Source organism: Rhinolophus ferrumequinum, chromosome 28 (genome assembly GCF_004115265.2).
Source record: "Rhinolophus ferrumequinum isolate MPI-CBG mRhiFer1 chromosome 28, mRhiFer1_v1.p, whole genome shotgun sequence".
Classification (NCBI taxonomy): Eukaryota; Metazoa; Chordata; class Mammalia; order Chiroptera; family Rhinolophidae; genus Rhinolophus; species Rhinolophus ferrumequinum.
In genome coordinates this window covers 3,800,358-3,816,818 of record NC_046311.1, presented here as the reverse complement: position 1 = coordinate 3,816,818, position 16,461 = coordinate 3,800,358, and the positions used below count along the sequence as shown (strand labels likewise).

The following is a 16,461-nucleotide window of genomic DNA, read 5'->3' as shown; positions in this document are numbered from 1 at the left end:
CAGAGGACATCACAGGGCAACTGGGGAGGAGAGACCAGAGTGCTCAGCATCCCAGCCCCTACCAGCATGTAGGTACCAGCATGCATGTCCTCGTTCCATGCTGCAACAGGTAGCGTGTGCATGAGACAGCCCCTCACTCTCCATCCTGGTTGGGTTTGATGAGCCCATATTCCACTGCTTTCCCCAGGCAAGCCGTGGCCACCCTTGTGACAGGGTCCTCCTTGCCCTTCGCCAGCACTGACAGGATCTCCAGCATCTCGCTCTCCATCAGGGTGCTGGCGATCTCTCGTGAGGCCTCCACCATGTTCAACACCACCACGGCACCTCGGTGCTGCAGCTCCTGGTTGGGGCTCAGAAGCAGAGCCTGCAGGATCTCCAGCCAGTGTGTGGTCTGCAAGAAACAGGGTAGTGTGACCCCCTGAGCAAGAGGCGTTATGAACCCTGGCAGGGGGCACACCAGCCCCCCTGGGACTTGCCCCCCCAACCAGTGCCATATTGGGGATTCCAGGACACTTCCCCTCCCCGCAGAGGAGGGGTGCTGACCACTTGGGGGATGCGGCTACACAGTGAGGGTCGCATGGAGGTGAGCATGGCCAGGCCCCCGGCGGCCGCCCGCCGCAGCAGCTCGTCGTCCTCCCCACTGTACAGCACCAGCAGCTTCAGCCGGTCGTTGCCCTCAGCTTCAAAGAGGTCTTGTACCTGTGGCCAGACAAGAGGGGACCAAGTCAGCTGGGCCAAGCCCAGCCGGGGCGCGGGCGCGTGCGCAGGACGGCCGGGCCCAGCCCTCACCTCCTTGCTCATGGCCAAGTTGCACATGCACTCCGTGGCTGCCCGGCGGATCATCTCATGCTCCTCGAACATGTAGCCCTCAACCATGGGCACAGCCTTCTCCTTCAGGATCTTCTGTCTGCGGAGCCCAGGGTGGGAAGGTCAGCATCATGGGGGCCTCTGCATCCCAGCCACCACACTCGTGTCCCCATCAGTCCAGCCCTGGGCAACGCCCACGACCGTCCTGCACCACGTGTGAACTGTGGCGGTTTCCAGCAAGGGACCACGGAAAATCCTCTATAAACTAGGAGTCGGGAAACGAGAGTGCTGGGGACCCTAACCCAGCTCTCAGGCTACCTGACTTCATACTCCCCACGGCCCCAAGGTGAAGGTGCAGGTGTGTTTATCATGACTACCTGGCAGAAGAGGAATCCAAGGCTGCGTAGAGAGTAATGTAGCCAAGTTCACAATTAGTAATAAGAGCTAATACGTATTGATTGGGAGCCAGGGAGCCAGGCACCTTCGTACTAAGTGCTTTTTCATGCATTTTCTCATTTAATTCTCCTCATCACTATGCCATGAGGTAGTTACTATAACCATCCCATTTCAGATGGGGAAACTGAGGCATGGAACTGCTAAGTAATTTGTTTGAGGTTACACACTAGTAACGAGAGAAGCCAAGATTCGAACCCAGGCAGTCTGACTCCAGAGCCAGCACTGTTACCGCCCAGTGCCTTTTCCTCAGGGAACTTTCTCCCTCACTGTATGACACAGTGGACTCACAGTGAGGCTCAGGTACAGCAATGACCGAAGAGTGCTTTCCAAACTGAAAAGCACTTTACTGGGGATAATCTAAAGTCCACGGCCCGAGGAGCCTTACCGGAGCCTCTCATTGATCCCCGCCAGGTTCGTTAAAGCCATGAGCGCCTCGAAGTTCTGCAGGCCTGTGCAGTTGAGGTGCAACAGGGAGACAAGGGGCCGGACCACCTCATAGATCTGCGATATGCACCCCACCTGTTAGGGCTACTCGCTCCAGCCCCCACTGACCCGACCGACCCTGCAGGTGGTGGTCCACCCCAAGAGAAGGGTACCCTCCCCATCTGGGGGCTCAACAAAGCTGCCAGTTCCTGTCGGTCCTAAGAAGGAGCCACAGCCCAGGTCAGAGGCCATCAGGGCCCAGTGAGGGAGCAGGTGGAGGAGAGGCCAGGGCTGGGGCAGGAAGACACGCACTCGCTCTCCAGGGAAGGTCATCTCTGGGTTGGAGGTGATGGTGAGCTTGGCGAGAGCCTGGGCTGCCTTTGTCTGCCCCACGTCGGTGCCTTCCAGGGCCAGCGGGAGCAGAGCCTGTAGGGAGAAGCCCTGCAGTGTCCAAGACGTGCTCGGGAGCACAAGGCCCAAGTTGTCAGGCCCTGATGCCCTGACTGTGCCGCCCTCACCTGTCTCCTCCTCACGCCCCAGGCTTGCCGACAGCCCCTGCTCAGACCCTCGTCACCTCTCTGAGATCTCCCATTAAGCTATGCAAACACTTCCTGAAGTACATTTACGGACTAGACGTGGACTGTGTCAGGCGCTGGGGCCATGGGGGTCAGTGACACACAGAGAGGAAGAGAACTCAGGACCTCAGCACACACCGTGTCTGCCCTCATCAGCCTCACTCACTGAGCAGGAACACGTTCCTGCTGGCCGTTAAATATGCTTTTCCGTTCCACATCTAACACCAACATCTGGCACAGCGGCCACTAATTCATGTTTTACAGACCACAAGGAAGGAGTCCATTAGCTCACCTTGCCCCCTCCCTGAGCTACCACAGTGCCGCGGTCCTCTGCCTCCTCCACCAATGCCAGGAAGACCCTGCGGGGAGAAGGCGGTGGTGGTGGTGGGAGCGGGCCCGGGGCTCTGGCAGCAGACGCTCGACTTCTGGGCTCAGGGAAGGAAGGCAGCCATGCAGGGGCCCCGCTCCGAGGCCCACAGCACCAGGACGGCTCCCTCTGCAGTTACGGCAGCAGCCTCAAGGCTTGCGAGGCGGGCTCACCTGGACAGCAGCTCTCTGCAGGAATTGGTCAGCACAGGACTCTCGGTCTTCACCATGCACGTCATGGCTGACACCACGCCCGCCGCCAGCAGCTTCTTCACCCGAGCCCGCACGAAACTCGGTTTGTCCTGGGGAAGGAGGCGGCTTAGCAGAGGGGCCTCGGCCGACTAGACAGGGAAAGAAAGGGGCCCCTCCTCACAGCACAAATTGATGAACGTGAAAACAAGGAAAAAACCCATTTAAAAGGAAGGCTCATCTGCTGTGGATACCCCAGATCAACAGGTCCCAATGATGCAGACACCCCCAAACCCACTCTAGCGGCTCCCTTACCTTGGGGTGCTGCTCGGGCACGTGCTGCTTGGCATACTTGGCCAGCTCCACCATCTTGGGGTCGGGCTCCTCACAGTCATAGCTATTCGTGCAGTTCACCAGTGCCGAGGCCACTGCAAAGAGCACCGCCCTCTCCTCGGACTGCCAGGAGCAGGGGGACAGTAAGTGGGCCATCCCGGGGCACAGCAGCACTGGGATCAGTGCTGCCCAGGCCCCCAATTCTACCCTCGGCTGAACCACTTGGGCACCAGGATGAGTCTGGGACGTCCCCAGGCTCCGGTCTGGCCCCAGACTTTGGGAGCTCACACACTTGACCTCCCCAACTCCTCCAGAGATTGTCCTCCCGACATTGCTGGTGTGGACCAGTATGCCCACGCAACAGTAGCCACTCAGGCTGCCAGCCCTCCCTCCCGCCCCGGGGCCACGAAATCCTGGTGAGCTCTAATCCCAGACGGTGTCCCCGATGCCTGCAGAACCAGGGAGCTACCCGGCTGAGCTGGAACAGAGCTTTCAGGGCGTCCTCGTCCCCCACAAACTCCTCCTTCACGTCTGCGTCAAAGGTGAGGTAGGCCAGGCCCTCCACTGCCCAGCGCCGAGTGCCGGCGTCAATCTGGTCATTGCACAGCCACCTGGGGACACGCAGGGTAGTGGACGGCCGTCATATGGGGGTGAGAGGGGGCATACCAGGACCGAGGGGGCAACACCAGAAGCTTGGGCATCCCCTCAACACAGGGAAGCAGTTCACATGGCAGGACCAGGAGGGTCTGCCTGGTGGAGAGGAGACCCCACCCTTCACGCAGCCCCTCCTCTGCTGAGGTCGAGCTGACAGGTAGGGAGTCACAGCAACGTCCAATGACTCACTTGCGACACTGCTTGGCCAGTTTGAGAGTGGAGCCTTCGGCAAACTGCTTCATGCTGAAGTCAGTCCCTCCGGCCGAGCCGAGCTTACAGAGTCCCTGGAAGAAGAGACAAGAACCAGTGGTTGGCCTCGGGGGTTGGACGCAGAGCTGGGCTCCCGCACACCTGGCATCGGCTCCCTCCCTGGCACTCTGCCACGCTCTCTGGAGGCTACCACCTAGAGCATTTCACAGCAAAATGATCTACTGGGATGGCCACGTGATGCGGCACCTGGTTAGAGGATGACACATTGGCCACTATGCTGTCCGTCCTGATCTGTCCTGGGATTTGCTCTGTTCCTGTCCATGTCATACAATAAAAAAGTTCTTTACTGGTGGAGCTAAGACGTGTGTGGGGAGAAGACAGGTACCTCAGCCAAGGCCAAGATCCTTATGGGATGTAGAAACCCAGGACTAAGTGCCCCAGGGTGCACGGCTGCCGTGGGCTCATGGAGGCCAGACAGACCCCAACCACCAGCTCCTGGGGCCACCTGCAGGCCCTGCCTTTCCGCCCTTCTGACCAGCCTGGCCCAGCCAGCCCTCCAGACTCCTTCATCACCTCCTCCTGCAGCTTCCCCCATGGTCTCCAGGGACAGCGTGTGCTGCCTGCATAGTCAGGTGTCCCACAGAGATGCCTGAGGCTCATCTCTCTGACTCGACCCAGAGCCCTGTGGGAGGAGCAGCCAGGGCCCGGGCCTCCGGCCTGGACAAGACCCTGCACTCCCACATTTCCTCCGAGTGTGCTGTCCCCGCACCCTGACACCAGCCACCCAGGCACCCCCACGTGGTGGCCCGCCTGCCCAGCCCAGCCCCACCCATCTCACCACCAGCGCCCGGATGCGGATGCTGTCCTTCTCGCTGCGCTTGTACAGGTCCTTCAGCAGCGAGACGCCGTTGGCAGTGATGAACGAGGCCCGCTTGGCCTTGCCGGCCGCATGGATCAGGGCCTCCACTGCCACTAGCTGCTCTTCCTCTCGCTCAGACGCACACAGAGCGATCACGCTCTCCATGACGCCACTCAGCTCCAGGGCCCGGTTCCCGGCATCACATGGGCCCTGCAGGAGGCAGGACACCGTCTGGATGGCCCGCAGCTTCCCGGCCATCCCTTGGTCCTCAAACCAGCTCCTGGGGGGCACAGAGTGACAGCTGTCACACCAAGGCCGTATCTCCTTTCCCCTCCACTGGCCAGGCATCTGCACTACTTGGGAAGAACAGCAAGAAAAGCCACCAGCAGGAAGATGAGGCCGCCCCTCCAGACAGCAGTTCCTTATCTAGGCTTCCATGCCAGTCTTCCCGGAAGACACCACCTTTCACGCACCACCCTGTTCATCTCCTTTCCTGTACTTATTATTAAGATCTAAAATTATTCCGCTCATTTCATAATTTGTCATCGCCCAGCTGTAAGCTCCTTAAGGTACAGCTGTCACACTGCTCTGCTGGGTCAGAAGAGACATAGGAAGTGCTCAGTAAACACAGTAGGTGCTTGAGGGCATCCGTGGCATTACAGAGAACTGATCTGAGAAAGAAGGTCCCTGGGGAGGTCACTGTGGATCAAGTAATAGAGGCCTTAGGAGCGCTCTGGCCCTGCTGGCCCTCCCCGAGGAAGCAGAGCTCTTGCTGGAACCCGTGGCAGTGAGCCGACCCGCTGACCCGCTTACTTGATGTAGTTTTCGCACAGTCGGTGGAAATTCTCCCTCTCGGCATCACACTTCAGGTCATCGAAGAGCTTGCTGAGGAGAATGGAGGCACTCATGCGGCTGTTTGCCGTCACCGTGAGCTCCCCAGGAGGCTCCTGCACTGAGCCCCCCACCTCCAGAATCCTTTTCAAACCTGGAAAGACACCCTATTTAGAAGCAGAACACTAACCCAACAGGCAAAGGGAAGAGGTTTATGGGAGATGTGCAGCAAAGCAGGTGGGCAAGGCTGGAGGGTGCAGACGGCCGCCGGCGGGACGAGGCCGCAGGGGGGGATGAGGCCGCAGGGGGGACGAGGCCGCCGGGGGGGATGAGGCCGCAGGGGGGACGAGGCCGCCGGGGGGACGAGGCCGCAGGGGGGACGAGGCCGCAGGGGGGGATGAGGCCGCAGGGGGGACGAGGCCGCCGGGGGGACGAGGCCGCAGGGGGGACGAGGCCGCAGGGGGGGATGAGGCCGCAGGGGGGACGAGGCCGCAGGGGGGACGAGGCCGCAGGGGGGACGAGGCCGCAGGGGGGACGAGGCTCCCGCGAGCACACAGCTGCGTGGAGGGCAGGTTCAGAGAGCCTGGTTGGTTGATCCGCTGCCAATGGAAGCAGCTATGCGGTCAGGGAAGGACCTCAGAAGTGAGGTCTGCGTGCCAGCCCTGCCCGTGGGGCCAAATGCGCTGGGGCTTTGAGGTTCCTCGTGTGTAAAACTAACGGGAAAATCACAGTCACACCTCACAGGATCACTGAGGTAACAAAGGAAGGTGAGCACCCAATAGACGTGCTCGTGCAGAGACTCTTGCCAAGCTTTCCTTATTTATCTTTTAGGGGAAAACAGCAGTGTGATTTCAGATATTAAACTTGAATATTTTTTCTTGAGTACAGAAGTTAACACCCGCTCGCTGAAAAAAACCTTCAGATACAGAGAGCTGACCCAGGCTCCCGTTCACCTGCTCACAGGCCTGCTCCCTGTGTGTGCATGTGTCCATGTTCACGGCTAGTGTCTAACTCTGAGTCACCTAAGCGTCAGGCCGCAGGTACAGGTCAGTGCAGGCACATGGCTGGGTGCAGCCACTCCTGGGGATCAGCAGGCCCAGCCACCCGGGCAAGATGCAACACGGACACCCAGGCGCTTTCTCTCTATTTCTAAAGCAGTGTCACCTACCTTGGTCAATGACCCAGAGGGTGAGGCTGTTGTTGGGGTCCTTAAGAGACTTCCGGGGCACCATTTTAATCAGGAGGGTCAAGGCGTTGTCTCGGCCTTGGCCCGAGACCCCCACCTCAGTCAGTAGCTCCAAGAGGTTACTGATGAGGACCTTCAGCTCCCGGGTGGGATCTGGCAACAAGAAGACATTAGTGGGTTCCACGTGGCCCAGGCATGTGACCTTTGAACTTCCCCAAGAGACCAGGGAGACACAGGGAGGGCGACCTGGATGCTGGGCTCCGGGCTGGGTTCCAGCCTTCACTGTACCCTGGCTGCTGAGACTCTAGAGTAAAACACTGTCACCAAGCCCTATTCCTGAAAAACCTGCACCGGCAAGCCTGACCCCGAAAGACCCGGCTGGCTCAGCCCTTTCCCCTCCATGACAGCAACACCCAGTGGACCACAGACCTGCTTCTACTCACCCACGATGATGGCGCCTTCTTTGCCTCGGAAGCCTTTCTTGACGCCTTCCTTGAGGGCATCAAACATCACCTGCAGCAGGTGGCAGGCAGCCAGGGACACAGCCTGGTTTTCCACGCCCAGGATGGAGACGACCCGCCGAGTTCCCAGCACACTCAGGGTCGCCACTGTCTGGGTGGGAGAGAGGTGGGCAGAGCCCCCAGCTGGGGAAGAGCAGCCACAGAGATCCCTAACTGTGGCTTGTGAGTGTGGCCAGGGCAGACAACCTTTGCAGGGAAGGAGCAGCTCCAAGGGAAGACAGTGTGGCCTGACTGAGGGTGTGACAGGGGGAATGCCTAGATTACTTTGTTGGAAAGCAAATGTTCCAGAAGGAGCCACCACTACCTCCCCTCCCCTCTCCTCGGCTCCCGTCAGAGAAGCCCAGGAAGGCCATGGCCCTGAGAGCAGCCATTCCGGCTCATGTCTCCCCAGGAAGGAGACACATCAGCCTGGACAAAGCTCTCCCAGGCCAAGGACACCCAGTTCCTCCCCAGTGCCACCTCTGAGGGATGTGGACATGCATGGAACGGACCACAGGCCTCTCCGCCCCCTTTCTAAGCTGGAAACCCCTGCAGGTCCACGTGGGTCTATCCCAGGTCACATGGGGGAGGGCAGGAAGGCTGAGGGAGGTAGACGGAATCCACACGGGTTTACCATCTTAGTTCTCGAAGACCCAGAAATATAGCCTGCGTTAAGCGTGTTCACAGAGTATTTCACAGTTCCACCCCTGACCTAGGAATTGTGGGTTCCTCTCAAAGCAAGCAAGGGTCAAGTCCCTGTCCTCTGGGTCCAGCCAGCTCAGGAAGCGCTGGGGTGCGGACTTCTCTACACGGCTGGGGCAGGGCTGTTCTCGCAGACATGTGTGTGCTGGACACCCACGTCTACACTGATAGTCATTTCAGGCTCCAGCCATTCATATCTGGTCACTGTCTCGACAGTAAACACGCTGTGGGCCATCACTGACCACGTCACTCGCCGTGAGGAACCCCCCCCCTCCGGGGAAATGCACGTCAGATTGTCAAGGAAAGACAGGTGCCCTGCTCTTAGCACCAAGCTTGCTTTGACCACACGGACAGTGAGTGAGTCAGTGACCAGGGGTCTCTGTGAGCAGCTGCAGGAAAGCCGAGCTCGCACTCGGAGCGCCCCCGCCCCACCAAGCAAGTGCTCAGGTATCAGTGGGTGGCTTTGCTCTTTCCCGGCCCCAGTTCATCCCAAATCATGTTTGAGCCTAAATTTTAAGTTTTTCATCTCTCGTTACATGTCTCTTTGTACGCTGCCTTAAGGGACATTTTTTGTAATAAAATGAGGGTGGACGGGTGGATGGGTGGATGGATGGACGGATGGATGGACGGACAGACTGAAGCAGTAACTACACCCTCCAACCCACCTACCCGTGATTGGTGCTCAGAGCAAATGCCGACCAGCGTGCGCAGAGCCGCCAGCATCAGGTCCGTCTCTCCCGTGTCCAGCAGGCGTTGCAAGAGCTGCACCCCATTGCTCCGGAAGATCTTCTCAGCTCCAGCTCCCTCCCGGGCCAGCACCACCAGGTTCTGAGAAGCCTGTGTCAAAGGCCACACGTGGAACATGGGCACGGCATGGAGCACAGGCCCAGGCAGGCAGAGGCCCTGAACTCTGGCCCTCCCTGATTCCACTCAACAGCTGAGTGACCTTGGCCACAAATTGAATCTCTCTGAACTTCAGTGTCTTCCTCTGTAAGTAAAGGGAAGAACCTGCTCTCAGCGTGGGGTCCTGAGTCCCTGGCAGAGCCTGAAGGGCAGGGACAATGCCTGAGTCCCCTCTGTACATCCAGCTCCTGCACAGGGCCTGGCCGACACGGCGCTCAGTGCACACTGGTTCCCTCTCCCGGGCTCACACTCAGGCCCCAGACTCTCTGAGCTCCTGCCCGGACTCTGTGAACCGGGAGTGCAGCTCTCTCTCGCTCAGTCCAGGCCCCATACCTTCTGCTTCTTCTCAGTGCCTTTTTCTTGTGGGTCCAACAGGATCTGAAACATCTGTTCCACTTTGGCATCCGTCGAGGACATGTAGCGCACCTGTGACAAACCGACGAAGCATGGAAGGAATCACCTCTCTCAGCCAGAGACAACACAGCCCCTCTTTGTCCTCTCTGGCTCCTCCTAGGGCATGGCTCCTATCCCTGGGTGGCACCGCGAGGATGTCTGGGCTTACGGCTGGCACCAAGTAACCTCGGGCAGGAAGAGACTCGCTCGACAGCTTCTCTTGAACTTCCCATGGCTATTTTCCTCTCTGAGCAACTTCCCGCTTGGGCAGCAGGGGCGGCACCCATGCTGAAGGCAGTGCCATTCAAAAGGGGAGGCATCCTATTAGCCACAAGGCTACCCACTCCCATCTATGGTGTGACAGCATGGATGCACCACCATGTGTGGCACTGAACTCAGCATTTATACTTCCAGCAAGGGAGCGAGCGGTTCAGGGGCAGTTGCTAATACTCCCTTTAAGTCAAGCATTCTCTTTCTGACAGTTTAAAAAAATAATCTGAATGAACAAGATCACCCAGGCCCTCTACTATGCCCAGTCCTGGGCATGGATGGTGGCACAACACTAGCATGTATGCTGTGCGCCCCCCGCTCCTCTTGCATCCATGGCAGGCATGACTAATCAGTCACAGCAGTCTTCCTGCCAGGCCCAGATGACCTGCTTCCCAATCCTTCTCAATATAGGGCTCTAGGCAGACCCTGCTAATCAAATAGACCTGACAGTGAGAGGAACACAATTTGCCTTCCCAGGTCTCAACCTTTCAAAAAGGTATTCACCATCGTATTTCTTGCTTCCATTGTGTCAGCACCTTAACACTAAATTAGCTGGTTAATTTAAGCTTGGCTATAGATCATGATAGTCTTTAGAATCTTTTATCTTACGTTAATTTTTAAATATACGTGCCACACAAACAATGCTTGATTTAAAAAATTAACAGATGAAGTCAAGTCTCCTTTAAAAAGCGTCCCCCATCCCTTTCCTTTCCCCAGGGGTCACACTGTCATCATTTTGATGTGTATCATTTAAATTATTTTTCTTCATATTTACATACCCAAGAGAACTCAAACAGAAAAAAATATGGTATTGTTTTGTGTGTACATGCAGGGGATCGTTTTAACATAAATGATGTTATACTACCTGTGTTAGTGTATATTTTGCTTTTTTTCATTTAACAAGTGTCAGCTTACCATGTCTATACATGTGGACCTACCCACTTTCGGTCACAACATACGATCCTGTAGTAAGAACATCCCCCAGTTGATTAAGCCATTCCCCTATGGCTGAGCATTTAGGCAAGTTCAAGTTTTTCATTAAGACTAACAAGGCTGAAATAAACATACACACTCCTGCTCGTGGATCCGGACAAAGGGAGACAAGAAAACATACTGGATCACAGGATATGCTCATTTAGGATTTTAAGAGATGTGCTCAAGTACTCTCCCAAGGAGCTGTACCAACTTATACCCCTTCCAACAGCCATGAGCGGGGCCCACGTCCCCTCCATCTCACCACTTAAGTGTCTGCCTCCTTCCTTCTAGAAAAGTGTATAAACTTTAAATGTTTACCAAACACACCACAAAAGAAACAGCACTTTGCTGTTATTGTAGTTTGCTTTGCCTACCCACTGGCAAGGCCGAGCATCCCTCTATAAGCTCAGGTGCCATCAGTACCTCCTGTCTGCAGAACTGTGTTTACACCTGTGACCCAGGTCCTTTTCCCAGTGTCCCTCTACCACCACTCAGATCCATGCTGTCTCTCAGTCACTCACATACCTTCTCCTGAATTTGGCCCCCAATGTTGCGCAGCGCCTCCTGGAAAACTTTGTTCTTGGGCTCCAGGCTCACACATCTCTGCAGGTCTAGGACTGCCTGGTCGAGGCGACCCAGCTTCTCTAGGGCCTGGCTCCGCCGGTAAAGTGCTTTGACATCCCCACCGTCCTTTTCAATGGCTGAGCACAAACGGGAACTCTGTCAGCACCCATGAGGCCACCGTCTCCAGGCAAGAGCAGGAGGGAAAGATCTTGAGGGCCAGAGGAAGGTGGGGGGATGGAGGTGGGGCTCAGGACTTCAGCCTCAGAAAAGGTGAGGGTAGCTGCAGAAAAGGAAATGCCCGAGAAAGTGGGAAAGAGAGAAGGTGGATGTGTTTCGGGGGTGAAAGGAGGAGAACGGGAGGGTGCAGTGATCCAGACTCTTTGCCCTCCACAGAAGCCCCACAGCTCCACACAGGGCACGTGCCCTACCTTTGGATGCCTCGGTTTCTGCTTTGTCGTAATCTTCCTGTAAGAGGAAAAACAAGAGCCTAAGAGACTGCTCATCTCCTTTTTTGGGCAGTAACAGGGCAGCAGGGTTGTTCTCCAGTCACCCGGTCCCCCACTACCTGGAGGCCCCCAAAAAAATCCAACAGGTGTGGGTGGCCTAGGAAGGTGAATGTGCGGCCAAGGCCCATGTAGCAGCCAGATGGGCAAACCCGGACCTGGACAGGCCAGGGGAAGAGCTGCCGGCCCCCTTACCAGCTTGAGGTGGCAGGCGGCCCGGTTCCGGTGCAGAATGGCCTGGTCCTGAGACGTCCCGCCCAGACCAAGGGCCTGGGTGTAGGCCGTCAGGGCGCCCTCGTAGTCCCCGCATTTGAACAGCTCGTTTCCATCCTTCCGCAGCTGCTCCACTGAGCTGGCCTGTGGAGGGGAGAGGTGGAGGCGTCTGAGGTGGGCTCAGGACAGAGCTCGGGAACCGGGGAGAGGAGGCTGGAGGTCGGGACGAGCCCCATGGAGGGCTAAGACTCGGGGAGGAGGCGGCCAGGGAATGCTCAAAGCAGGTGCGAAGTGGTGATGGCGCGGGGGGATAGCGGGCTGGGGTTCGGGGGTCCCTGGAGCACTCACCGTCATCGCGGAGTTCGACCTAGGCCAGCGCAGGCGCAGTCTCTGGGGCCGGGCGCGTCCAGGCTTCGGAATCCGCCGTCCGCTGCCCCGCCCCAGTCCTGCGTCAGGGTCAAGGCGTGCGCGCGCCGGCAAGGGGCGGGGCGCCGGCCGGCCCCGCAGGCGCAGAGAAGGCCCGGGAGGACAGTGTGTTTGCGCTGGGACCTGCTGGGGGCGCGCGGCGGAGGCCTCAGATGGAGGCCCACGGCGCCCCCGCCCAGGCCCCGACCGCGGCAGAAATGCGCGACGTCTACAGTTACCTGGGCCGCGAGCAGCAGGCTGTATAGGCCCAGCGCTAGGAGCAGGCCCGGGCCCGTGGGAAAGGGCACCATATCAGGATGCTGGCTCTCTCTGGTGCAGCCTCTGGGCTACAGGGCCTCTCCGCGGATAAATGCAGAATTGGTAAACACAAATTCAGGGGGCTCACAGGCACCCTGAGGCCATCCATGGACAGATGCAGGATTGGAAACCCTGACTATAATGTGTGTAATCCACGAACTACAAGATCCTCTCAGTCTGGACCCCTGCCCACAACACACGCATGGCTCCGCTTTCACAGCCTCCTTCTTCACAGAATTGTTTGTAATCTTGTGTTTAACTGATTTTATTTGAGGTCTGTCTCTCCACTAGTCTGTAAGCTACAAACCTTCCAACCCGGAATTTAGGAACAGCCCCAAATCCTGGAACTCCAAGGAAGGGCTCCTGTGGCTCTGGGGTTGGCGTTCTCACCTGAGGACCGGCGAGGCGGAAGCTTGGATAGATTGACCTGGTGCAGAGCCTCAAATTCAGCCCGAGTGCAGCAGGAGCCCCTTGCAACCGACCAGCCAAAGCACAAAAGCTACCTGTCTGATTGGAGTTTACTTAGCAATTCGTCGACCCCAAGTCACAGAAAAAAACTCTTCTAGGATCTCCAGGTCCTCTTACCCCTCATACTTCATAGCCGCCATCCCCTGAAACAAGGAATTTCTCCAGAAGGCCAGAAGCAGTGTTAAGCGTTGTTCTAGTGCCTAGCTGAGGCCTGACAACTTCATGCTCCCAGAACAGCAGTGGTGACACACATCACCCCAGGGCCCACAGCAGATGCCTAGGCATTGAAGCAGGAACTCGATGGCACAAAAAAAGAAATGCAAATTTTGTCCCAGCACCTGAGAGCAAAGAAGACAGTTCCTGCCATGTGCCTTCCTGCCGGACTCAGCACACTGTGAGGCCACTGTCTTACCTCTTCTCTGTCCTCCTCCTTCCCTCAGACTGTAGGCTCTCAGAGAGCCAGGTCATGTTCTTCTTGCGCCCCCAGCAGAGTGCATTGAACCAGGGGCCGCGCTGCTGAGGGTAGCCCCACACACCAGTTGCTCTCTCTCACCAGGTTGGCATCCCCCAGACCCTATCGGGACGAACCTCCACAATCTCCGGGCCTCCGCGGCGCCAGGGGGCGCTGTGGACGCTCCAGCTGGGCTTCTGGGGGCTCTCCAGGCTCTCAGGACAGCAGACGCCCGCCCCACCTGCGCGATGGGCTCTGAGGCGGCGCAACTGCTAGAGGCTGCCGACTTCGCGGCTCGCAAGCACCGACGGCAGCGGCGGAAGGACCCCGAAGGGACCCCCTACATCAACCACCCCATCGGTGGGTGCACCGCCCGAGGAGCAACCGCAGCGGCGTCTAGGGGGTGGGAACCGGGAAGGGAGCGCGGAGGGCGTGCACCTCATCGAGCACCTACTCTGTGCCAAGCTTTGTGCCAGGTGCTGTTGGTGTTTAAACCTCAAATGACCCGGAGCTGTGGGCATGACTGTTCCCTGTGTATGGTTGACACCCAAAGAGAGTAAAGGACTTGCCCAAGGTCACCCAGCTACAAAATCTGCAACATGCTGCCCTGGGACCCCCTCCGGTCTGACTTCCTCCTTTGCCCTGTCAGGTGTTGCTCGGATCCTGACCCACGAGGCGGGAATCACTGACATCGTGGTGTTACAGGTAACTTTCCTCCTCCTCTGCCAGGAGGCTGGGGAAGGGGGATCCCGGGCCCCATCCAGCTCTGGGCACCCTTTGGCTGGCGTTACAGGGCTGAGTGGAAGCCTGTTTCTAGGCAGCCCTGCTCCATGACACAGTGGAGGACACAGACACCACCCTTGACGAGGTGGAGCAGTACTTTGGGGCCCAAGTCCGGCGTCTGGTGGAGGAAGTAACAGATGATAAGACTCTGCCCAAGATGGAGAGAAAGCGGCTGCAGGTGGAGCATGCGCCCCACAGCAGCCCAGGGGCTAAGCTGGTGAAGCTAGCAGACAAGCTGTACAATCTGAGGGACCTGAATCGCTGCACCCCAGAGGGTAGGCTCCTCCACCTGCTCTGAGGGAAAAGGGGGGTCTACTTATGGAGGCACAGGTTGGTCAGTTCCCCTGAAAGAAACCTGGGTGTTCTTGTTAAGTCCTCCAAACTAATCCTAGTAGATCACTCTGATCTATAACTGGGTCAAAGGGAAGTTTTTGTGACAAATCATACCATCAAGAAGTCGTGTCATGGCCCTGCACCAAGCCCTGCAGGAAACTGGCAAAGTCCTGTGCTGTCCTGGACGTCCCGTGAGCAGTTCTCTGTCCATTCACATGCAGGATGGTCCGAACATCGAGTCCAGGAATACTTCGAGTGGGCGGCGCAGGTGGTGAAGGGCCTTCAGGGAACAAACGAGCAGCTGGAAGAGGCTCTAACGCAGCTATTTAAGGAGCGGGGGCTGACACTCTGAGCAGTGCTTGGAGCCATCAAGTGGCAGACTCCAGCCTTGCTCAGGCCAGAGGAGTCATGCTCCAGCCTTTCAGTGCCTCCCAAGCTCGTCCCTGGTTCGCTCAGCCTAGTAGTCAAAAATACTTGTCTTTTCTCACTCTGAAGGCCTCCTGCCCACTAAGCTGAGCTCTGGATTGTGGGAGACAGATGCACCCCATCCACTTCTAATGCATTCACTGCCCATCAAGGCCTCCGGTCAGTTGGCCATTTTGCATAGTGGAATCTCTGGCTTCTCAGCGACATGAGCTTATATAACCACTGGTTTATGGTCGCTATGGAAAATAAAGCATTTTGGGTAAAGGTTTAAGTTGCTGCTTCTCCTTCTCCAGCCTCTGGAGTGGGGAACCGGTAGGTGGGATACCTGCCCTGCCCCCTGAAACAGGTCCCTCAGGTTAAGGACCTCAACCCCTCTGAGCCTGGCTTCCTTATCACTGAGAAAGGTTGAGTAATTCTCACGGTTAGATTACTTGACGTGCCTGATGGAGCCTGACACATAGGTACTCAAAACATGGTAGTCTTTCTTGTTAAGAACTTGGACCGTGTTACAGATGTATCGGAAAGCAGTGCCACCGCCTTACTGGCAGCTCCAGCTGAGCACGGGGGAGACCCCAGCAGCAACATGCTATGGCCAGTGGGGGACTGCGAGTCCCTTACAGCGCAGGTCGCACCCCACTGAGGATCTCAGGTCTATCATCTTGTGGGTTCCTTTGGTTGCTAAGCGACAGGAACTTCCGGGGGCCTCCGGAAGTGGCCCGGGGCCCCGCCCACGGAGCCGAGTAGTGGCGGGGTTTGGGAGAGGCGACAGTGCTTTGCGGGGCATCTGCGTGGAGGGTCACCAGCTGATGGGTTTTTTGGTCGCTGGTGAGCCAAAAAGGCTTATTAGCCGTTTGAACAGAGTACGTCTGGGGGACAAGGAAATTGTTAGTTCAAAGCCACTTGGTTCTGTACCACTATGGTTATTCACCCAAAGGCCCTAAGTGCAATTTCTGCAGAAGAGGCGAAAGGCACCAAAAAGACGACGAAAAGAAAACGCGTTTCTGGACAGTCCCGCATATACGGATAAACAAACTTCAGAGTAATCCTCTAAAGATAGACCAGGGTGTATGGTACATTTTTGAGAATTTTGGTTTTCATTTTTTAAAAAATTAAGTTTTTCAGGGGGTGGGATTGCAGGATTTCAAAAAAACTTTGATACTTCTTAAAATATTTACCAAAGTTTTGAAATCCATCTGAAGTTTTTAAGTGGTTTAAAATTTAAGTTTCAAGACATTTAACAAACATTAACCCCTTCCGTACTTTTAGGATGAAAAAGTAGAGATTGTCACAAGGTGCTTGATGTTTTACAAACCTCATCTGTTCTTTGTCATAACCAGATGAGATGGGCAAGGCAGGGATTATTTT

At 56.9% G+C, this 16,461-nt stretch overlaps 2 protein-coding genes across 3 annotated transcripts; one reads left to right on the top strand and one right to left on the bottom strand.

Annotated features, from left to right (window-relative positions):
• Window positions 1-6: 6 nt before the first annotated feature.
• Window positions 7-14,912, bottom strand: UNC45A (unc-45 myosin chaperone A). The gene is made up of 21 exons (XM_033100277.1): window positions 14,785-14,912; window positions 12,261-12,464; window positions 11,895-12,056; window positions 11,625-11,661; window positions 11,158-11,333; window positions 9,328-9,420; window positions 8,761-8,928; window positions 7,333-7,501; window positions 6,872-7,042; window positions 5,686-5,857; window positions 4,852-5,152; window positions 3,993-4,087; window positions 3,619-3,760; window positions 3,132-3,272; window positions 2,802-2,929; window positions 2,554-2,620; window positions 1,999-2,112; window positions 1,649-1,764; window positions 790-907; window positions 544-699; window positions 7-391 (listed from the first exon to the last, which is right to left on the bottom strand). The coding sequence occupies exons 1-21, from the start codon at window positions 14,785-14,787 to the stop codon at window positions 134-136; spliced, it is 2,991 nt and encodes a 996-aa protein (XP_032956168.1). The 5' UTR covers window positions 14,788-14,912; the 3' UTR covers window positions 7-133.
• Window positions 12,472-15,477, top strand: HDDC3 (HD domain containing 3). 2 transcript variants are annotated; one of them, XM_033100279.1, is made up of 5 exons: window positions 12,472-13,497; window positions 13,660-13,914; window positions 14,204-14,259; window positions 14,372-14,612; window positions 14,892-15,477. In XM_033100279.1, exons 2-5 carry the CDS (start codon window positions 13,803-13,805, stop codon window positions 15,020-15,022), a joined length of 540 nt encoding a protein of 179 aa, XP_032956170.1. In that variant the 5' UTR covers window positions 12,472-13,497; window positions 13,660-13,802; the 3' UTR covers window positions 15,023-15,477. The 2 variants fall into 2 exon arrangements, with proteins under 2 accessions (XP_032956170.1, XP_032956169.1); XM_033100278.1 differs by having other exon boundaries at window positions 12,472-13,914.
• The last annotated feature ends 984 nt before the right edge of the window (window positions 15,478-16,461 follow it).